Raw genomic sequence first — 23824 nt, 5'->3', positions numbered from 1 at the left:
TAAGAGATCATGTGCATGTGATGGAAAATGCATACACATTTACACAAAAATATGAAACACAGATGCAAGATATGATGCACCTTCCTAATTATTTTATAAATATGATTACCAGAATGAAAGGTTCTTTTCACATTCTATACAATTAGATACATGACTTGATTTTACAGTGTGTAGTAATAATAACCGCCAATAAAAAAGGACACAAAATTGTGCAACAATATTTTACTCAACCATAAAGTCAAGAGCAAAATGGACCATATCACAAATACAATCAAATACTGTGCAATGTGAACAAACTGTTGGCTATAAATCACAATATTGTTGAATACCTTCCCACCCACATCATGAACGTGACTGATCTTCAGTATATTTCTGTATGAATCAAAATAGCTATTTACAATGACAATGTAATTAAAAAATATATAGTACATATCACAAAAAAGTTAGCCTGAGTCTCACCTTATGTAACTTGGTATGTTTTACTAAAAGAAAAAGAAATCTGAATTGTTATCGGCATCTGACCAGTTTTACTAATTAATAAAAATAAAAAAATCTAGCACACATAATTCTCCCAAACTGGGGATTTTTCAAAATTAGGTGTTAGATTCTTACGAACCACACCTTAAAAATAACTACAGACATGCCAAAGCAAAACAGAGGTCAAAAACAGTTTGTGGTTTTGGAAAAGCAAGTTATTTCTTTTTGCCCTTGCTGGGTTTGGCCAAGAGCGCAGGGTCAATCTGATCTGCAGTCAGTCCTCTGACGGAGAACAGACGCGCGGCCCGTTCCTGCAGGGTTCCTCCACACTTCATCCCTCGTTCCATCAGCTCCTTCTTCAGCCGCTCCAGACCCAAAGCCTCCAGCTGCTCCGGCCCACTCACGGAGAGCAGATCCAGCGGACCATCCACCTGAAGAGAGAAAAAGAGAGGTCAGTATTATCAGTAAAAACATGTACAACAGGAACAACCACATGTGAAGCAGGAGATCTTACCGTTTCATGAGCCTGACTGCTCTCCGCTGGGCTGCTTTGTGGTTCCGCGGGCGCAGCCTGCAACTTATCCTCTCCAGTACTGCTGTTTTCGCTGACATCAACCTGCAACTTATTCTCTACGGTACTGCCATTTTGGTTGACGTCAACCTGCAACTTATCCTCTCCGGTGCTGCTGTTTTGGCTGACGTCAGCCGTACATTCCTTCTCTGCCTCCTTCTGTACCTCCTCCTGGTTGTGTGTTGGGGAGCTTGGTGCAGGACTCGAGGAGGAGCTGCTGGTGCTACTTGGCTGGTCCTGAGGTTCTGTCCTGTCACTCCCCCTGGTGGTGGAAGTCGGCACAGCTGGTTTGGGAACATCGGAACTACAGGAAGCCCCAGAGGTGGATGGAGAGGCCTCGCTGTCACTGTCATCACTTCCTTCACCAGAGCTGCCCATGTCTTCCAGTTCTCCAATGCCAGTCCTAATGGAATAAAGACAGCATATCGCAGCTTTGAAATTGTAGCATTTGAATTTCATACTTCTAGTCTATCTTCTTTTTCATTGTACACAACATGTGAAATCATCTCACCAGAAACATTTCTTCTTTGCTTTCTTTTGGCTGTCGGCTGGTGTCGGACGCTTGCGTCTCGGCCCCTCGTCTGCCTGGACGAGACCACTAGAGGAAGCCTGCATGCCTGAATAGTAGAGAATTTTATTTTCACCTTTTACATTTACTGTTAATGATGGGCAATATATTGAACATTTACAATATGCAATATTAGTATTACTTGAATACATATAAACGATATATCTATCTAAAAATATTATTTTTATTAATAACAATAATAGGCAGTATTATATATCACCTTTCTGCAAAAACAAGGTTACTTTTGTAATTGTACTATTATTATTTATTATTTTCTAGATATATAAAATTTATCATAGCTTAATCACAATTAACTAATATGAGTATATTAATATAAAAAAAAATAAAAAAAAAAAGAGAGAGATTTTCCTTTAATAGTGTCTCTGATTTAAATTTCAGTACCAAAACTTATGATTCGAAGTGTGATTCATTTAAGTGAATTAGTAAACACTGTTGTTGAACAAATCTCTTAAAATTAATGAGTCAAAAGATTTGATTCAATAGGATGAAACTGAATATGTAAATATTGCTGTTTATTAGGGCTGGGACAATAAATAATTGAATCGCGAATTGAGAAATGATTCTGGGATTTTCCATATGCATTGCGATTCTCTCTCGAATCGATTCTGATTAATTTTCAACAGCAGATGGCACTGTGTGCTTTACAAACAGCTGTATGTGAACTCCATACACACACTACTTGAACCTTCTATAAAATAATCATTCATAAAGTTCGAAAAGGTTGAAGTGAATAACAAGAGTGTTTGCAGTGGTCTGTTTACATTAATCTCGCATCATGAAAGCATTCTAAAGTGCAAATACATAACCAAACGCACAAGCGCTCTACTTCGTGAGCATTTGAGTGTGCGGTTAAAAACTAAGCTCAGAATCGATTCAAGAGAGAATCGCGATTCATTCAGAAAATCTCAGAATCGATCCACGACTCGAGATGAATCTATTTATTGTCCCAGCCCTACTGTTTATTAATATTCATAATTCTTCTATGTAAATTTAATGTATCCTACCACATGCTATGCATGGAATTTGTGCACGGAAAATGAATCCAAGTTACCTTTCAATACAGAGTCCTCCAGTCTCTCTGAGAGGTCGTGGCACTGCCGTTCATAATCAGGGTCAGTGAAATAATGTTTTGGCTCGGCCAATTTCCTCTGAATCCGCTCCAGACGACGCTGCTCCTTCTCCGCCTCTCGGTCGGCTTGCTTTTTCAACCAATCTGCCATTCTACACACAAACACAGATAAATATTCACTTATACAATCATAAAAGCCTGATGCATGTGAAGAGAACCCACAACACCAAATCCATAAAATACGAAATAACGGACAAAAATGGACATGGTAATCATCAGCATTACTCTTTCTCATGATTGACGTCTCGAAGTCTTCTTCCACTCAGATCTCTGCAGGCCTCACGGTTAGTGGTCTTTTCGATTTGTGCACCAAGGGCCCTCAACATAGAGCCAAATCCTGCAAAACAAACATGAGTTCAATACATCTTTATTAATAACTGTAAATGTATTACTTAAAAAGAAACACTAACGGATCATAATTTGGAACCAAGAATCCAAAAAACAACTTCTTTGAATAAACTTAAATTCTACAAATAAAAAATTTAATAAATAAATAAAATTAACACCACCAACCAAATAATGACAAACTCAAACAACTCATACAGTGTTGGGTGTAATTAAAGGGATAGTTCACCCAAAAATGAAAATTCTGTCATCATTTACTCACCCTCAGGTTGTTCCAAACCTGTAAAAATTTCTTTGTTCTGTTGAACACAAAGAAATATATTTTGAAGAAAGTCTGTAACCAGGCCGCTTTGACTTCCATAGTAGGAAAATAAAATACTATTGAAGTCAATGGTGCCCCAGAACTGTTCAGTTTCCCACATTCTTTAAAACATCTTCCTTTGTGTTCAACATAACAAAAATGTATACAAGTTTGGAATAACCTGAGGGTGAGTAAACGATGACAGAATTTTCATTTTTGGGTGAACTATCCCTTTAATTACAGAGTAATCTAATAATTCCTAATTTTTCTGTAATTCAATTACAGATACTTCTGATGTAATTAAATACTGTATAAACTATATATCAATTATATATCAAACAATAGTGCTTAACATCTAATTTAATTTTAAAATTTATGTTTTAATGTAACCTTCTCCCTTTACACACTTCGGTCAGTTCAAGAATAATTTACACAGGAGAATATCGTTTATTTGAAAGAATTAAAAGAGCACTTTCATGTATATCCTTGAATTATTCAACTGGTTGAGGTTAATATGGGATTTAGAAAGTAATTAGTAATCCAAAACTTTTTAGAGAAAGTAATTAGTACAATAATCAAATTACACTGTTGAAGATACTGAAGTAACTTACCCAACACTGTTCCCATATTATAGTCGGGGACAACTTTATACTTTAATTATTATACTAATAAACATAAACCCATTTAACAATCAGTCAAATATCAACAACCTATCGTATTCTAATATTTACAAGCTTCTAGTCTGGTTACCTCCTTTGCCTCCACATAAGCGCGGCTCCACACGGTACACGACGCCAGACTGAAGCGGCGCATCACCGCGAGAGACGCGGCCGTTACTCTTCACATAGAAGTCCGTAAAACAGACGCCCTGAGAGAGAATAAAACATACTTTAGGTAACTTTAATCATCAGCCATAGTAATAATCATCATCAAAATCAAACGGAACCATCAGCAGTGAGAGTATAGCAGCAATAACAGCACAACTAGAGTTCAGATCGCAGTAACGTCTGGCTAAGTTACTGTAAGCACTGATCAACTCACCTCTTTAACGGCGAAATGACTGATAAGGTCGCTGACAGTCGAATCCGGAGCGATAGTTAGGTTAGTAAACCTCAAATTTGGTGAAATTACAAAGAGCTCCATGTTTTCTTCTCGCCTGTTCTCGAAGATGTGCTTATAAACTTCCGGTCAAATCTGTGACGTATAACTGCGTTGACTCAAGTACGGAAGCCGAGAGAATTTACTTAATCTGGACTGAAAGACTGTTGGACTATGGCATATTGTTTTATTGTTTTATGACGATGACAATTATTGTTACTGTTTGTTTGTTTTGTTTGTTTGTTTGTTTTTTCCTTTTTTTCCTTTTCTTCTAAGCATTTAATTTAAAAAAAAAGCCGAGAGAACTTACCAAATCGTATTAAATTAAAAAAAAATGTATTACTTAAATGAATTTATTTTGTTAAAGGATGCAATATATGTCACGTTTTATGCTTCAAATAACATTGATACGTAATATTTTATATGTGCTTTTCATTTTAGTTATTTGTACTATATTAAGTCTTTACATTTGCGTTTTTTGCTCTTTATTCATGTATAATCATATTGTAATGCAATAACTCAAAAATACCCTAAGAACCAGAACCAAACAGAACAGAACCAAAATCCATTTTATATTTTTGTTACGATTTTAAATAAATGACATAACTCACTCTGTATCACAGAGCCCCTGACTGAGAAAGATACAACGTTATTATTTAATAAATCATATTATTACATAATAAATCCAAAACTACCATGCTAAAATCCCACTTTTTCCCATGTATGCTCTTATTTTGAAATGCTCCCAGCGTGCTCTGCTCCTTATGACGTTTCAACATGGCGTCGCTCTGCAAGGTGATGTACAACGTGAGTTCCAGATCATCTTTACTGCCTAAACACAGTGTTTTTGCCACGCTCAGGTCATTATACAGCTCAGACGCGAGCGGAGGAGATGATAAATCACCGGAGAGGGTGAAAAGCGGGTTTGCAGCTGCATATGATCTACACTCGGACCTGCGGCAGAGCGGCGATCGGAGCGCCGCGGTGCGGGTGAGCTCCAGGGACGAGACCTCCTTCACATCGCTCCTGCGACACTCCGCGCTCATGCAGATGGGTCCCGCCAAAGACAAGATCGTCATCGGGAAAGTCTTTCATATCGTCAATGACGATCTGTATATCGATTTCGGCGGGAAGTTCCACTGTGTGTGTAAGAGGCCCTCCACTGACGGGCAGAAGTACCAGAGGGGCAGCAGGGTGAGACTGAGGCTGGAGGATTTGGAGTTGACCTCACGGTTCCTTGGAGCGACCACCGACACGACGCTGCTGGAGGCGGACGCCACACTACTGGGACTGATAGAGAGCAAAGAGACCAAGGCGAAGGAATAGTTGCACGGACAACACTCAGATGGAACTTTGTGTGAATGAATGGACTCTGTATTGTGTATAAGATATAAAAATTTAAAATGGCACCTTCACAGGTTTTGGTTCTTGTTTATTAATGTCTGGAGCCATAGAGAGCAGTTGTCATGTATAGGTGTGAACAACTTCACAAACAGACTTTTCAAAATCACAGTATGGTTATTTCTCTTACAAAAATTCAAATTATCACAGAAGTACTGGGATAAAAGTTTATTAGTGATGACGAAATTAAGCTTTGTGAAGCACCGAGGCTTTCCCCTCAACTGTACCTTAAAGGGTTAGTTCACCCAAAAATGAAAATTCTGTCACTTATTACTCACCCTCATGTCGTTCCACACCCGTGAGACCTTCGTTAATCTTCGGAACGCAAATTAAGATATATTTTTGTTGAAATCTGATGGCTCAGTGAGGCCTGCATATCCAGCAATGACATTTCCTCTCTCAAGATCCATTAATGTATTAAAACATATTTAAATCAGTTCATGTGAGTACAGTGGTTCAATATTAATATTATAAAGCGACGAGAATATTTTTAGTGCGCCAAAAAAACAAAATAATGACTTATATAGTGATGGCCGAATTCAAAACACTGCTTCATGAAGCTTCAGAGTGTTATGAATCTTTTGTGTCGAATTTGGCTCAGGATTTTTTAGGGCTTTAACCCCTGCGTATATATATATATATATATATATATATAGATAGCCATTAAAAAAAACATAACACGCCAATAAGTCAAATTTAACCTTTATTTTCACTTCATATTAAGCAGCATAAAAGAAAGGATCTAGTGTAGCACAATTCCCTGAACATCCTATAAGAACATAAGTTATTCTTTTATAAATAATAGCAGAGCAAATCACAGTGATCATAAATTATATCAAAATCATACACAAGATACATTTTTGAATCTCAAAAAAAATTATTTAAATATCAAGGCCGTAATGGTGCAAATGCTAAGTTCATCTACATATGCAAGGTCCAATAAAATACCTACAGCATAAGGTTAGTGGCATGCAGTTAAGAAAAAAAACTGTTATGCTACTCTCTGAAATGCTGCAATATATGTTTAAATTGACATTTAATGGTTCATAATTGATAAATGCATCTTGCATAATGAGGTGTCCCTTCTTAATCAAAAAGCATATAGTGCCATAAGCTGATGTGATGGTTAGGTTGGTGTGTTTTAAGGCAGTATGTACTGTATTGCTCAGGCATCTTTGGGTGTAATGGCTTAAAGCTGCAGTTGAGGGAGTGTGATTTTGGCCCTTTTTGTCCAGCACAATATGATCTTCACACATCATCCACACATGGTCATGTACAGCCACTGTTGGTGAGGGCAAGAGTGTTAATGGAATCATTTTCTTTTCTTAAGAACATATTAAATATACGATATTAAGACATAATGCACTATAAATTATATGTCCCACCATTTTGAAAAACATAGACACTTAGAGGGTAAGAAATGACCCACCTCACTTATATTGAGTTCTGCGATGCCCGACCCCTCTCTCTCCAGCTCTCTAAAAGCCTCTGTTGAATACGACACATTCAGTATGATGTTTCAGTGGAATATTAGCTAATACATGATTTAAAAAAAGAGAGAGAGATATTTAAATGACATACTGAACATGGCCTCCAGTTTGACCAGGCAACAGACAAAGTTGTCAAAGTCAATTGTATCTCCATCGGAATATCTTGCCACCAGTATCTGATGTAGCTTGTTATTCAGTTTAAAACCTGAGGACAAGGAAACAGGCATCATTATTAGGACATACACTGCCCTCCAAAAGTATGGAAACACCCCTGGCATAGTGTGGTTTGGGACGATATCAGCATTAATCCTTATCATTTTTTGGTGCAAATACATTACAGTAACTTGACATTATCATTGAAGACCAGCAATAATAATTTTCATTTTGATTACATAATATTGGCAATATATACATGTCAAAGTCAGACATGCCCCTTTGCCAGATGTGATGCCTGGTTACTGGTTTAAACTTGGCCCAGGTTTGCAAAAGATTTTTGGGTCAGCACACCTTAATAGCTTCAACAATTGATTGCCAATTAAGTTTAGAATACAATGAACCAATTAGAACCCAGTTTAGGTCAGATAGCTGCTAATGGTGGATATTTTGATGAATCGAAAATTTAAGTTTGTTTCTATGTGTAAACTGTTTATATAATAAAATATGTTTTCATAGTTTGTGTTGTCCCTTATCAGTGCAAAATTATCACAAATTAAAAAAGGATTCATGCCAATATTGTTCAAAACCCCACTTTTCTAGGGCAGTGTATATATATTATATATATTATAGATAGATTTTCACTGATTAACCCTTGAGCATTAATAAAAAAAAAAAAAAAAAAAAGTTACTTAGTTACTAAGACAAAAATATCTGTTAAAAAAAAGTAAAAAATGTAAAGCTTTGGAGCACAGACTTAAGTTTGCTCCCATTCTAAAGAAGACCCTTAAATTATTGTTGAAGTGAAAAAAAATAGAGGTTTTAGTTTATGAAAATTATTTATGAACAAATTTTATATAAAATATATATTTTATAAAACACGCAAAAACTTCTAGAAAATCAAAGCCATGAATCTAACCAAGTTGTGCTCCAAACTTGAGGTCAATAGCTTTAAAGGTGCTACAGAGGATGTTTTGCTTTATACATTTTTGCAATATTACTTGAAACTGTCTTTACTAACTGATAAAAGACTATTTATTAGGTGCACTGAAAGGAATAATATTAATATACATCATCTGTGCACGAGGTAGGGCCTTAAAAACATCAGCCAATCTGGAGATTGGCCCTCTGGCTTGTCAATCACTGCCGTGACGTTCCTCGTGAGAGACGTGTGCGGCTGCGCGCTCCAGTAACTTTCCACACTCCACAGGCGCCGCATGCAATGTTTTTGTCAGGAGACAGGAGTAACAACTGCAGATTATAAGTTACCTGCAGTGAGTCCGACATAATGAATCCACTAACACGGCACAGCGAATGCCGGTGGTAAACACTCGTGTTCCAATACTCGTGCACGAGTTTTAGGAGCCGTTCCCTCGAAATGAGCTGTGAAGGAGGGGGGTTGTTCTTACACATGCGCTCATTTCAAAAACTCACTAACAGTCTTTGGTTTCTCAGTCGACGAAAAGATCCTCTTTAGCGCCTTTAAACTTTTGCAGTAAGATTTTGTTTGGTTGTTGTATCAAATTTTCCCCATTAGATGGAAGCAAAGCTTTACTGGTAAACAGCGCTGAGATTTGTGATTTGCAGTACAGTATATTCTCTCTCTCTCTCAAACAAACAATATATAATATTTTTAGTACACACATACACATTTAGTACATACACACACACACACACATTTGGATGACATTCATATCAACGCACCCACAACAATTATTGCTGCATAATTTATCCAATTGGCTCTTTAATACGCAGAAGCAGAAAACAGGAAAAGGTGAGTATTTGCTAGATAGGCGAAACCTGAGAAAATGGCGCCATCTGGTAAAAAAAATAAAAACTGTCATTCTGAAGCCGTTATTACGGAAGAGGATTAGGGCCAAACAATAATAAAAAAAATAAAACCATCTCGAGATTTAAGTTGTTAAATTTCGAGAAAAAGCTTGTTAAATTTTGAGAAAAAAGTCGAAATAAAATGTTGAGAATAAACTCGTTAAATTACGAGAAAAAAGTTATTAAATTATTTAACAACTTTTTTCTCATAATTTAATGAGTTTATTCTCAACATTTTATCTCGACTTTTTTCTCGAAATTTAACAACTTTAATCTCGAGATGGTTTTATTTTTTTATTATTGCTTGGCCCTAATCCTCTTCCGTATGTTTTAATGGGTTTCAATGGGGACATTTTTGTCCTTAAGGCTCTAAGTGTAACTATTTTGTGTACCTAATCTAAAATATATTTATGAAAGGGAATGAGGGTGAAATTTAAATTACAATAAAATTCCAATAAAAATACACACTTCTGCCAAAATTTATGCACTTGGCATTAACACAAAAATGATCAAAAAACAAAACTGAAAAAGTCAAAAATGTCCTTAAGATGCACAAGGGTTAAACACGCATTTAATTTGACCTATCCCAATATATGTTCTTGAAATCCCAAGATAGATTGATTTACTCTATGCCTATTTTCAGTGGCTGCATGAAAACATATTCATAAACTCTTAGAAGCCGATTGACCCTTGGGAGTCAAAAATGTACAACATAACCTGCGTAAACCGTTTCATGAGCAAATTACTCTTATGAATCGGTTCTGTTTAGTGAATCAAAAACATACAGCCTGATGCCTGAAAGAATGACTCTCATGAACTTAAGATTACAGCTCGATTCCCGAAACGACATGCAAGTAAAAGGGACATTATAACTGAAATATATTGAAATGAATTTGAATCAAATCATTTTGTTAAAGACATCTGTTATAGAGATTACGCATGGGTATCCATACAGATCTTCTGATTCGATTTTGATTCACCTCTTTCGAATTCTGATTTAAAATGAGTTTGATTTGAAACTGGGATGAATCAAAAGCTTGTGAATCACAATCACATCTGTATTGATAACGATCTTTAATCTCTTTAACCAAGAACATCACACAAGATAAACATTAAAAACTGTTTATTACCAGCTGACTCCACAGCCAGGCGCATTTCATAGGAGCTCATCGTGCCAGATTTATCCAGATCAAACTGTCTGAAAATGCCCTGCAAATGAGATACAAGTCTGAGTTGCCACCATACTATTCACATACATAGTGTGTAGGGAAGGATATGTGATGATTGATGGAGCAGTCAGTTTCTCACCAGCCACTTCCTGATTTTATTCCATAGAATCTGGAACTCCACAATTCCCAGTTTTGCACTGCCATCTTTCTGAGCTTGAGTCAAGGCACATTACAATGTAAAAGAAATGCTTATCAATAATCAGATGAAATGCATATATGCACTATTTGATAAGCTAAAGTCGCTTTTACAAGTTAGGAATCGGTGGATACATCCATCAGGCTGACCATGCACCTACACGACTCCATGCCGAACCCATCTGTCTTCAAGTCCCTGTCTGCAGAACACAGAAGAGCAGAGGTATTTCTCAAGCACACACAGACACAGACACAGACCAGACGTGAACTCTTGAAAACTTCAGCTGAGCTTACGTTTGCCCACCACCCGGTTCAGAATGGTCCTGAGCTCATGAACTGAAATCTCCATGTCCTACAAGAGAGTTTAGATGAGGTTTAATCTAATGGAATACACAATATTATTAATCGAGACACACACAGAAACATACACACCTCTCCAGACAGCTGAGCAAACATTTTCTTAAAAGAGTTATCAATATTCTCCTCTGAAACCTCCTCCTGTGGATAAAACACACATTTATATACATTTAAATTTATATACACTGGATTTTTACATTTTTTGACATTTCTTAGATATGTCTTGGGACCTTCCTTAAATGTAAGTTTGTTTGTTTTTTAAATCATCTGCAATTACAGAAAAGTCCTTACTTCATCTTCCAGGTTAAATGAAATCTCATCATCCATTTCTCTAAAAAAAAAAAAAAGAAAGAAAAGAAAAACAAAATTAAGTTTTTCTCATAATGATGTTGCACAATGAAACACAAGAGAATCCAAAAAAGCTAATTTATTAAATATAATCAATATTTCATACTACTTATTTGTACTACTGTTGTTTGTTGTAGTTGAATGGTCGAGTCACTCACTGAGTTTCTGACTGTTTCTCAGTGAAGACTCGCAGTACGAAGTCAGCCTCTTTTCCAGGCTCAAAAGTGGAAGGGACAATGAGATACTCGCCCGGTGGCAGTTTCAGTCGCGCACTGACCTCTCGCAGATTAATGAAGGTCTCCGAGCGCGCACAGGACGACTTACGCAAGAAAAAGTCCTTCTTGAGATGCACACTCTGGGAACCACGAAACTAAAAACAGAAGAGTTTTTAATATCACAATACAGTTTATGTCTATAAACTGTATCACTAAACAGATTTTAAAAATGTAATTGTTTTCAGTCATGTTTCCTGAACACTTCCCTGTCTGTCATTCATTGGTCAGTTAAACAGATAGCTCCGCCCCAAATTCACAGCATTGGTTAAGCCACTGTTGCTATGCTGGGCTGGTTGAAATACTCAAACAAACAGAGAAATGTTTTGAAAACACAGTGTTTACACACTTCACTTTAGATTCATATAATACTAAAAAGGTGCCATACCTCTTCTGGGATCTGAAGATGAGGAAAAACAGGAATAAAAGACAAGAAATTAGTCAAAACCATGATATTTAACAAAGTCTGTGACTGTTGTATCTCAGGTTTAATCCTACAACCTCATACAAAGCAAAGCCGATGGTGTGCATGTCCTGTCCTTGCTTGCGGTAACGCCGTCTGTCCTTCTGCATCAAGGCCACCATGAAGGTGCAGGCCACCTCGTCATCCTCTGGATCATCATCTTCCTCCAGTAGCGTGATCTTATATTGAGGATTTATCCAGAATGTATCTGACAAGAGAGACATCAAACTAGGTGTGTGATGCAGTATGTTTTAGCTGATGAATAAGTATCATTGGGACTGTGTGAATTAATCTCACTGGGGTGGTTCCTGCAGCCCCCTGCTGTACTTCCTCGCCTCCAGGTGCCGTTAAACTTAATCGTGTTCCAGAAATTTAAAGACTCTTCGCTAAGAGCGTCTGGTGTGAGGTTACAGATCTCCAGACGAGAAAACTGACGTTTGAACTCCTGAAATGACATCCTGATGTGGGCAGAGAAGCAAAGCATCAGCAACATTCTGTCAGGGAAAAGTGAATGTTTACACAGGAAATAATGTAGATTCCAAGAATTGTTTGATTGATATTGCAATTACTGATTTATTTTGATTAATCATGAAGCCCTAATCCAAAGCTTTCAGAATCAAAGAATCACTTCTTCTTGGGACTAACTCGTATCCCTAATATAGAGTGCATAAACCATAAAGATCAGATTTCTATGGAGGAGATTTACCAAAACTCGCCATCCTCCATGTGGTTGTTCATTTCCTCTCTTTCTGCTGGATCAATTCCATTCCACTCAGAAGAACTGGAAATGAAGTACAAGTGTTATACTATGAGCATGTACAGCAAGTCAAGTTCATTCTGTTTGGCCGACTCACTTGTCACTCCAAGCCCCTGTCCATTCAACTTGCCCCCAAGGGTTTCGGATGCGGATCAACCTCTCTTTGCTGCCACGGAAATTCACCTAAAATTACAACAACAAAAGACTGATGCAAATAATTAAAAAAGGAAAAACTAATGAGCTCAAGATACATTTTAGACGTTATCCTGACCTCTCTGAGACCTGTGACGGAGTACGCATGCCCCTTCACCAGCTTCTTAAAGGTCACGGCCTCCATGTCAAAGGCACTGGTGATCTACCAGACAAACACACTCAAATTACACAGAAAAACTGGTCATCTTTATTTGGATAATCCATCAATGTTGCGTTGTGTCTCCAGGCCAGTAGTAGGCGCTGTGAGGACTCACATCAATGGAGCAGCCCAGCAGCGAGCCTCTCTCCAAGGCTTTGGCAATGATGCGGTGCAGGTCTTTGGGAGCTTTACGCAGCTCGTACATCTCGGCCACTCCGCCTGTGAAGTCCTCAAAACCTTCGGTGGTGGAACCTCCCGACAGAGCTTCATATGAGCCATGCAGCCTACAGGCACATGCACACGATATGGTCTCTATTACTGTCGTATAGAAGAAGAAGAAGAGAGAGGAAGAGACTCACTTGGCATAGGCCTTCTCCAAAAGAGCACTCCAGAACTCATTTCCTTCTGCTGAGTGAACAAACATTAGCTCTTTATCCTTGACAGGCAAGCGGTCGTCAATCACGACGTCCACCCACTCGCCAAACTGCCAGAACTGCACAACAAGCAAACAACACACATAAAAATATTGAAAAAATAAATGAAATATATATTAATTAATATTATAAATTATTAAAGGAATAGTAAAGGAAAATGATCCCATGATTTACTCACCCTCAAGCCATCCCAGGTGTATATGACTATCTTCTTTTAGACTAACACAATCGGAGATATATTTAAAAAAATATCCAGGCTCTTCCAAGCTTTATAATGGGAGTGAATGGGGGCCGAGATTTTGAAGCCCAAAAAAGCGCATCTATCCAACATAAAAGTAATCCATACGGCTCCAGGGGGGTTAATAAAGTACTTCTGAAGCGAAGCAATGCATTTATTTATTTATTTTTTTTAAATCCATATTTAAAACTTTATAAATTCAAATAACTAGCTTCCAGTGGGCGACCGTATCCATACTGCGCAAGTCGAATTGCGCCAAATGAGTAACGCCTGACGTGATGTATGACATAGGATGTGGAAGTATCGTAAGCTTAGACGCCTCTCATGGTTCAAACAAATAAGGCTGGGCAACAAACTCTTCTCTTATATCAAAATCCTCCAACATTTCTCTTTAAAAAATATCGTTTTATACTTCTAATTCATGACCGGTGTTTTGTTTTGCTCCGTCCTCTGCGCTTCCACGTTCATCATTACATCATGCATCACGTCAGATCGATGTGTACGGCATTGCTTCGTTTCAGAAGGCCTTTATTAACTGCCTGGAGCTGTATGGATTACTTTTATTATGGATGGATACATTGTTTGTTTGGCCCCCCATTCACAACCATTATAAAGTTTAGAGGAGCAAAGATATTTTTAAATATATCTTTGATTGTGTTCATCTGAAAGAAGATTGTCATATACACCTAGGATGGCTTGAGTAAATCATGGGATAATTTTCATTTTGGGGTGAACTATCCCTTCAAAAATAATAATAAAAATGAATGTTTATATTTCTAAAATATTAATACAAATACTAAAATATTATGTCTTAAAAATAAAATTATAGCAGAAATGTAATGTGTGTTCTACATTTCTGTCATTCATTAACAGTCGGCTGAGCACCTGGAAGTGGAAGATGCCTGCATAATCGTCCGTAAAGCTTTGTCCATGAGGAACAACTCTGTGAAGCAGCTTGTCATTTAAAGTCAGAGACCCTATGGCAGCCAACAGCCAACAGTCACCTGAGCGGAGAAAAATTACCACAGAAAATACTGTTACTGTAATTCATTTACAGCAGAAGCCTGTAGGCCAAGAAATTCTGAGAGAAAAAAGAAGTCTTATGTACTATAACAAAACTTATGACTGAAAACTTCCTCCCCAGTCCAAAAAAACATTTATTCAAACTTTTTCAGTAATATTGTTACTTGTATCTGAGTGAAATGGCTTCTTGAACAAAAAAAAAAAAAAAGTGTAGAGCAGGACTTGATTTTTGTCAATCAGGAATTGATTGGATGATTGCGGTTAGCTATTGGTGGATCTCTTGTGAGTGACAGGTTGTCCCGTCCTCACGCCAGTAAACAGAGAAGAGTTGTCACTGCAAAAGGGAAGGGAAATTATTTTGATAAAAGATTATGATGGCACATGATTTTTTTTTTTTAAAGGTGCCCTAGAATTAAAAATTGAATTTATATTGCCATAGTTAATTAAATAACAAGAGTTCAGTACATGGAAAATACATACAGTGAGTTTCAAACTCCATTGTTTCCTCCTTCTTATATAAATCTCATTTGTTTAAAACCCTCTATGGTACGGTGTTGCCTCCAGGCAACATGGTCTATTTTAGTTTGTTTTTAATAAAATAAAGCACAAATTGATTGATCAAGCATATCTCAGGACAGAATAACTCAAATACTAATCAATAAAAGTGCAAAAAAGACCAAAACATGACCAACAGGGGTCCATTTTGTGTCCTGTTTCAGCACATGTGCACATATCACATGACTCCATATTTTCTCCATTGAAAAGTGTTTTTTCACTTGTTTGTAACCATTTAATCACCCACAAAAATATGAGTCACCTTCACTGTCAAATAAAGAAGTATTTTTATGTAATTTACATTATATATCATCAAATGTTTTAGAGAAAATTACAAAAAACTGTGTGTTGCCTCAAGGCAACATTGTACCATAATGGAATCGCATAAGACCATACAGCCATAATAGGTTTCAATACAAATGGATCATATTTGTAAGGAAAAGAGTTAGAATTATCTAAATATGTTGGCATTTTCACATGATTTTGTAATGTACTTATAAGAATACTAATTCACATACTATATCTGCATATATTATGATCTGCATATTTTCTATACAACTTCAGAAACGTATAAAACACAGGTAACACTGGCAGCTGATGAGGGTGAGTATGAGGAGTTAATGAGGGGTCATACTGTAATGGGGAAGATGAAATCATAGTGACAATCCATCAGGGAGATACTGAGGGTGAGAGAGAAGATGGAGATGAGGATGAAGATGGATATGATCATTTAATATAATAACATAAAAATATGATGGTTTGGTAATACTTGCATTCCACTATGGTACAATGTTGCCTGAGGGCAACAGCTGGATATAAAATGTTACTTTTTATTAAATATGAAACTTTTAATACATTAAAAACTAGATAAATTTGTTTGTTTAAGTGTCTGGTTAAAGAAATTAACGTTTTCAATAAATATATTTCTTTTTTCTACATGAAAATGCCAAATGTTTAAATTTTTCCATTGTGGTACAATGTTGCCTCGAGGCAACAAACTTATAAAAATTAAATAAATTTAAAAATTATGAAAATGTTTATTGATATTGTTAAAGTGTCCAATTTTAAGCAGGAAAAACAACACAAATAATTGTTTCCTCATTGATATCATATTGCGTACCATAGAGGGTTAAAAGACCTCCGGAAAACAGGCGAATCTCAACATAACACCGACTGTTACGTAACAGTCGGGGTGTACGCCCCAATATTTGCATATGCCAGCCCATGATTGAGGCATTACACAAGGGCAGGACGTCTGGATGTGCACTGCTGAATAATCAGACTAGGTAAGCAAGCAAGGAAAACAGCGAAAAATGGCAGATGGAGCAATAATAACTGACATGATCCATGATAACATGATATTTTTAGTTATATTTGTGAATTGTCTTTCTAAATGTTCTGTTAGCATGTTGCTAATGTACTGTTAAATGTGGTTAAAGTTACCATTGTTTCTTACTGTATTCACGGAGACGAGAGCCGTCGTTATTTTCATTTTTAAACACTTGCAGTCAGTATAATTCATAAACACAACTTCATTCTTTATAAATCTCTCCAACAGTGTGTTAGCCGTTAGCCACGGAGCATTATCAAACTCATTCAATATCAAATGTAAACACCCAAATAAATACAATACTCACATAATCCGACGCATGCATTCAGTATGCATGACGAACACTTTGTAAAGATCCATTTTGAGGGTTATATTAGCTGTGTAAACTTTGTTTATGCTGTGATAGAGTCAAGAGCTCGGGAGGGGGCGGAGAGCGCGATTTAAAGGGGCCGCAACCTGAAATTGGCTCGTTTCTAATTATGCCCCAAAATAGGCAGTTAAAAAAAATTTATTTAAAAAAATCTATGGGGTATTTTGAGCTGAAACTTCACAGACACATTCAGGGGACACCTTAGACTTATATTACATCTTTTTAAAAAAAAAGTTCTAGGGCACCTTTAAATTATGTGTATGGATAAATCATTTATAATAAGTGCAATATTTTAAATTCCATCAAAAAAAAAAAAAAAAATTTTTTAAATTGATAATGACTAAATAAGCCATTCAGAGACTCACTTCCTGAATGAACTGATGCATAGCAAATGCCTCAACCAATGGCATGAGTTTGGGGCGGGGCTGTCTGTTTGATGAACCAATAGTAGGTGAGAAGAGTGTTGAGAGCATTTTATTTTTGCAATTACTTTTGGTGACATTAAGTTTACCAAACTTATTACACTTATAAAAATGTACCATGGTTACCATAGTTTTAGCCAAAATACAATTAATACTACAGCTATTGTTACTACTTTAATTCAAAATTAAAATGATTCTCCTTCAAAATTTTAAAAGGCTTATTCTGTACAAACATTAACTAGTATAATATTCTATGGTTACCATGATAAATGTACTGTATGTACTACAATCAGTCATTAGGGGGAGCCCTCCACCCACAACCAAAAAGGGGGAGGAGAATGCACAATGTACGTCAGTACTGTACATTTACTCTGGATGAATGCTGTTTTATCTCAAACACCCTTGTCAAAGCCAACCCATTTGGCTGTGGAGGCTTGAGCTTTTCTATGTGCCAACTGAAAGGTAAAATGCATTTCTGCGATAAGCTTCCCCATCCTACTCCACCCAGTGTTTGCTGTACAAACTTTGGCACTGATGAGTGCACACCCACACCCTCACACACACACACACACACACACACACACACACACACACACACACACACACGCATGTTGTGGACTGTGGCTTGCAGCCAGCAATCCCAGAGTTCTCTAATGCTACACCCGTGTCTGTGTGACTCACCATTCAGGCATCGTGTTTAAACCATGGTTTAAACACTCCCCACCAGCCAGGAAACACACACACGAACTCATTTATCCCCCTAACACACATTTCCTCTCAGAAGCGACAGTGAAAACATGCATTGTGATCATAGTAGTGTAATGAATCAGATTTCGACTAAGTGTGATTTGTCATAAGCTCATTCATAAAGCCTACTGTAATAAAGGCAAATTATATAATATATGCAATAAAATCTATCTATCTAATATAAATTACATCACATTTACATACACATTAATAAAAACATGCTAATATGCTAATCATGCTAATACCTAAGTGTTTACATCTACATTGATGCATTTCTGCAATCTATTTGTAATTTTTAATTACAAATTGGGAGACATCGTAACTCTGAGGCTTCTTTATTTATTTGTGTGGCAACAGCCAGTATGTATGAAGGTCATAGACACACACTGTTTTGCATCAGATTTAAGCTGTAGCATTATTCAAACTGCAGTGAAGCACAAATGAAGCTACTGACATTCATTAACGTGTGCAAGCATGCACAAACAAACACACCCAGGATCATACAGTACATACTCACCTAGAGCCCCCTGGCAAATATCTGTCCGTGTCGCTCCTCCCACTATGAACTGAGGATTGTTTGACAGCTCCTACAAACATTACGCAAGCAAACATAACACATCAGTGCAAAACCTCAACCAAAGTGTGCTACTGCCCCTGTCAACCTATAACAACACACTTTACGCCTCGTTACTTATCAAGAGTCTCATCAAACATTTTCATTATACGTCTGTGAGGTTATATAAACTCAATTCAGCTGTCTTTCTTTAAAGCTGCAGTCCGCAACTTTTTTTGTGTTAAAAATTTACAAAAAGTATATAATAAGAATATGCAACATGAATCCATTTTCCAAACCGTGTTTTTGTCTTATCCTGAATCATTATGGTACACTTATAATAAGTGTTTATATTCGGACTATTTCAGGCCGGACTGGTAGGACTCGCCGCAGAGTATCACAGTAACTGCGTGACTCGCCATAGACATGTAGAAAAGTAGCTCCGGCTACAATGTTCCTCCGCAAGATGCGTGCAGTTCTGTTTATTAACCGCTAGAGGGCCAAAAATCGCGGACTGCAGCTTTAATGTATGATATGCAAACAAGTCTATACATGTATTGTAGTCTACAATATTTTCATAGGTTAACTGACAGTATACAACCTCCGTTTTGACAAGGATACACAGGCCAAGTAATAATCTGATGATTCATTGAAGAAATTACATTACTTATTGCTTGTATGAAGAAATGAAACAATTTCAGCATATATAAACAAAACAAAAATTCTTTTTTTCAAAGAAAAGAGGGAATATTTCATTTTTGCCAGTGCATTACAAAGTAATTTCACTCTCAAATGTGTCTCAGTAATTAGTGCCAAATGTTGCATTTTGGTTCTCATGTGGGACATGAGAGTTCGAGTCCAGCTCATGTAATTACTCAATCATGTTCCTCCCACTTAAGCCCTGGGTATACTTCGTTTTTTTACGTGTATGCTAGTGTACGCGTGCAGTCGAACGCACAGCCTGCAAAGTATACTTCGTTTGACTCGTGTGTGTACACAGGCGTTCAACGCATGCTCAGTTTTGAGCAATCTCTCGCCACGTGTTACAACCTATGTAAATATATTTGAATTATTTCATGCTAGAGTTGAGGGTACAATTGAGGGTACTTTCTAACCTCTTCACACAATTTCTCGTCTATAGGCCTCCATTGTAGCTGTAGCTTGCATGTGTTCGTTGCGTTCCACTCACGAACTTCCCTAAGTCTACTCTGATGTACTCTTCAAGCAGCTCTATATCCCACAATTCAATTTGATTGTGACATCACAGCAGGTCTCGCTTAACTGAAGTGTATGATATATTGATTATTTTGGGAATTAATCGCATAATAGTGTATAATATATTAATTATGTTGAGATTTAATCGCATACTAATTGTAGCTACCTTATATTCACAGTCAAAGTTTATACTATTGAGCTCATATACCTATAGGATCTTATATATTTTCTCCAACAACTTATAAGCATATAGAATGTTGCATAAAACAAATCCATAAGTATAAAAGGGGTTTAAATAATAAATCAGCTCCATGGTGAATTCCAAGTGATGAAGGGCTTAGTGCGTTTCATTTAAACCTTATGCACGAGTTCCGCCAGTAGTGGGCACCACTCGTGCAACGTAAGTGTAGTTTTTCTTTGACTACCTTGTGAATCGACGCCCCCAGGTTGCCACCTTGTGGATAAACTAATTATTGTGCATGTGTGACCTGAAGTATGCGCGGTTACAAAAATCCGCCAGTGCGCATACAGTGCGCGCGTACTCTTCTGATGACGAAATTCATGTCACGCGCACTGTTAGCTGACCCTCACGTACGTGTAAAAAGTGAAGTATACTTTGGGCTTTAACTTCCTGTACTCTCTTTACTATCCATTTCAATTAATGTGTCAAATTGTGCTAAAAATAAAAATTTGAGACTTGTCTTAGTAGTTAGTGCCCACTGTTGTGCCTTAGTTCTCATGTGGGAAATGAGAGTTTGAGTCTAGCTCATGTAATTTCTCAGTCTTTTTCCTCCCACTCAGTGTCAAAAATAAAATATAGATATGTTCTCTCAGTGACTATGCATTTTTATGTCATCACTAGCATGCTGTTTGTATAGACGGTGCTCTGCGACACTCACAGTGGGCCTTATCCACTGCACACCGCGTGTTTTGGAGGAGTTTGGCGCAAGCTCCTTGAAGCCCAGTGACTGGGGCACTGTGGGAAAGCAGGGGTCCTCAAACAGCCTACCGCTCTCCACACACTCCCTCTTCAGCTCCTCGTAGTCCTGGTTCAGGTACTTGAGTGCATTGTCATTGGTTCCCATCCCTTCTGCGTGCAAGCGCTCCTTGTAGATATGCGACGAAATTCCCCCAATTGAAAACATACTGTAATGCACCAAAATAAGGTAGTCATTTAAAAACATGCTTTAACCCAAAGTAGATCCCATATTGTTCCAAACCCTTTTCCCAGAGTCTCCATTTACTTTCATTATATGGAAAACATTAGGGATGCACCAATATGAAAATTTTGGCCGATACCGATAATTCTTTATATATGAAAGCCAATAACCGATATATTGGCTGATAAATCTAAATCCACATTTTTTATATAATTTTTGAGGGCCTAATTACAAAAACAAAAGATTCACCATTTAAAAGCCATGTCCCAAGCACACAATTATAATGTTTTCATTATAATTTTATATAGCCTATATGACAGACTTGTGCTGCATGTTGCAGTTTTCCTTTTGGAAGTAATTTCAATCATATTTCATGCAATTCAAAACCATCATGGTGAATAGTGCACATCTAAAGTGTCTCAGCAGAAGGAAATAATCCATTATTTATCAGCTCTGATACATCGGCCAAATTTTCTTATTGGGCCGATAACAATACCATTAAAAATGGACATATATCGGCCAATGCTAATATGGTGGCCAATATATCTTGCATCCCTAGAAAACATTGTACTTGACAAGAAAATACAGGTTTGGAACAACATGAGGTGGAGTAAATTATTACAGAATTGTCATTTTTAGGTGAACTATCGCTTTAAATGATTATAGCTCATGGCTTGCTTTTGTGGGAATAGAACCAGCAACCTTCTGATTAGTAGCTTTAACTAAGGGGTGTCCAATCCTGCTCCTTGAGGGCCACTGTCCTGCAATGTTTAGCACCTGAACCAGCTAATCAATGACTCACAAACCTTTAGGCAAATCTATCTGCAGGACAGTGGACCGACTTTGGATACCCCTGCTTTAACTGCTACACCAAACCAAACAAAAGAGTATGAATGTGTGCATATGGCAGTTGGAGACTGGTTACTAGAAGCTAGCACAGATATAGCACCAATCATTCAACAGCACATGTTCAATGTCTCTTGAGCGTTTAGCGTAAAGTGCCGCTGCTAAAAGGCTTAAGATGTTTGCTTACGTCCGCTTATGGTCACCCACTTTGCCATTATTAGTGCAGCAGCATTCATGCGGCTTTTAGTCCAGCGTGCTGAGAGAAATGCCCTCTACAACAGACACTCGATTAGCGCCCTACTGAGGGTGGGGAGAGGTTTACTAATGACTAGCTAATGTCATGTTGTCTTGTAATAAGGTTATCCGCTCTGCAGATTTCCAGACCCTGTTTGCCATGATTTCATGGACAGTGTGCACGGAGGGCAGTTCTCGAAGCATTGGCTAAAGGAAACCTCATAGAGCCAGCTAAGATAACTTCATTTAGTCCACATTTATCATCCTTATTTTAAACTGGAACTACAGAGAGACAAGATGGTGAATATACCTTAAGTTCCTTGTGAGGGCCGCAGGCTTGAGGAGAAAAAGGTCATTTAGAAATGTATCGATTATTTGTTACCACATGAATTCATGTAAATATGGTAGTGATGCTTGTACCTTGGATGGCAACAGATGGTAATACCATGGTACTTTGATATATATATATATATATATATATATATATATATATATATATATATATATATATATATATATATGATAGTATATATATGATATATATACTTTGATATACCATATATTCATGGTTTTTACATGGCAATCCAAAGTACTTCAAACAATATTACCATGTGGTACTTTTGTTGTCTGCATATAAGTGTGTAAATGTACACATAACTGTTAATTTACATATGTATGTCAGGTCTAAAAGCACAGCGGATGTTCTCCAAAAATACTCTTGAAACTATACCAAAATAACCCACTTTTAACTAGTCTCTGGGTTTCTTCTAGGTGCAGTAGAGCAGATCATGTGGAATGTAAACAACACTGGCTACTGATACAATGTCAGCTGACTTAGTGATGGGAAATCAATAGGCCAGACTGAGCATCAGCATTCTAGTGTTTGTTTTAGATGATGAATGAACACACCCTCAAAAACAGCTGCACACATTCACTCATACTGCTTTATATAGTGCTAACTGTTTGTATCTGTCGTTTCATTTTTTATTTATATGATGAACAACCCAAATAGTGTGACTCATTTGTTTATAATTATTAAGGTCGATTCATAATCACCAGTAGAAATTAAACAAATAAGCTATAAGAAATTAGTTTCGTCACCCGCTAGAAATATAGGGCATAGGTTTCATACTTACAGACGGATATCGTACATAGTTAACAAGGAAAAGTTAAGCAAAACTTACCACCGTTTAGTTGTCTCTATGGTTAAACACGGGTGCGTTTTAAGATTGCGGAGAATAGAGAATGATGAACGAATCCGTGGAGATGAGACAACAATCAGGGTACCGCAGTGCACGGCCACGCCTATGAGGGCGGAGCTAGCGAATGATCGACAGCTGAGACATCAAATGTAAACCTTCTGCGAAAAGCCTTAAAGGGACCGGAAGTGCCCATTCAGT

The 23824-nt window shown here is 37.2% G+C and overlaps 3 protein-coding genes across 4 annotated transcripts; 1 reads left to right on the top strand and 2 right to left on the bottom strand.

Moving 5' to 3' along the window:
• Positions 1–207: 207 nt before the first annotated feature.
• On the bottom strand, positions 208–4623 carry sde2 (SDE2 telomere maintenance homolog (S. pombe)). The gene is made up of 7 exons (XM_048182876.1): positions 4454–4623; positions 4163–4280; positions 2992–3103; positions 2689–2858; positions 1560–1665; positions 992–1451; positions 208–908 (listed from the first exon to the last, which is right to left on the bottom strand). The coding sequence occupies exons 1-7, from the start codon at positions 4553–4555 to the stop codon at positions 693–695; spliced, it is 1284 nt and encodes a 427-aa protein (XP_048038833.1). The 5' UTR covers positions 4556–4623; the 3' UTR covers positions 208–692.
• A 634-nt stretch (positions 4624–5257) lies between these two features.
• Positions 5258–5925, top strand: mrps28 (mitochondrial ribosomal protein S28). The gene has a single exon (XM_048182881.1). The coding sequence runs from the start codon at positions 5288–5290 to the stop codon at positions 5834–5836; it is 549 nt and encodes a 182-aa protein (XP_048038838.1). The 5' UTR covers positions 5258–5287; the 3' UTR covers positions 5837–5925.
• A 672-nt stretch (positions 5926–6597) lies between these two features.
• capn1b (calpain 1, (mu/I) large subunit b) lies at positions 6598–23750 on the bottom strand. Of its 2 annotated transcripts, XM_048182873.1 has the most exons (23): positions 23609–23747; positions 22735–22760; positions 21084–21330; positions 18934–19003; positions 14855–14973; positions 13657–13790; positions 13413–13581; positions 13217–13300; positions 13043–13128; positions 12895–12969; positions 12486–12646; positions 12227–12396; positions 12114–12125; positions 11612–11823; positions 11397–11436; positions 11181–11246; positions 11043–11100; positions 10884–10948; positions 10693–10761; positions 10515–10593; positions 7493–7606; positions 7341–7399; positions 6598–7193 (listed from the first exon to the last, which is right to left on the bottom strand). In XM_048182873.1, exons 3-23 carry the CDS (start codon positions 21327–21329, stop codon positions 7167–7169), a joined length of 2115 nt encoding a protein of 704 aa, XP_048038830.1. In that variant the 5' UTR covers position 21330; positions 22735–22760; positions 23609–23747; the 3' UTR covers positions 6598–7166. The 2 variants fall into 2 exon arrangements, with proteins under 2 accessions (XP_048038830.1, XP_048038831.1); XM_048182874.1 differs by lacking the exon at positions 22735–22760 and having other exon boundaries at positions 23609–23750.
• Between the last annotated feature and the right edge of the window lie 74 nt (positions 23751–23824).

This window comes from Megalobrama amblycephala, linkage group LG2 (assembly GCF_018812025.1).
Source record: "Megalobrama amblycephala isolate DHTTF-2021 linkage group LG2, ASM1881202v1, whole genome shotgun sequence".
Taxonomy (NCBI): Eukaryota; Metazoa; Chordata; class Actinopteri; order Cypriniformes; family Xenocyprididae; genus Megalobrama; species Megalobrama amblycephala.
Note: the sequence above shows the minus strand (reverse complement) of the source record. Positions and strands in the feature narration are given on the sequence as shown.

Bases quoted from the DNA above. Each gene is read 5' to 3' on its own strand.
- capn1b (XM_048182874.1), bottom strand. From the start codon at position 21,329: ATGTTTTCAATTGGGGGAATTTCGTCGCATATCTACAAGGAGCGCTTG. The intron at 13,301-13,412 runs GTGAGTCCTCAC...TTTGTCTGGTAG, and splicing joins TGCTGGGCTGCTCCATTGAT to ATCACCAGTGCCTTTGACAT. The intron at 12,647-12,894 runs GTAAATCTCCTC...TGCCCACATCAG, and splicing joins ATGGAGGATGGCGAGTTTTG to GATGTCATTTCAGGAGTTCA.
- mrps28 (XM_048182881.1), top strand. From the start codon at position 5,288: ATGGCGTCGCTCTGCAAGGTGATGTACAACGTGAGTTCCAGATCATCT.
- sde2 (XM_048182876.1), bottom strand. From the start codon at position 4,555: ATGGAGCTCTTTGTAATTTCACCAAATTTGAGGTTTACTAACCTAACT. The intron at 4,281-4,453 runs GTGAGTTGATCA...ATTCTCTCTCAG, and splicing joins GTCATTTCGCCGTTAAAGAG to GGCGTCTGTTTTACGGACTT. The intron at 2,859-2,991 runs GTAATGCTGATG...GTTTGTGTGTAG, and splicing joins GACGTCAATCATGAGAAAGA to AATGGCAGATTGGTTGAAAA.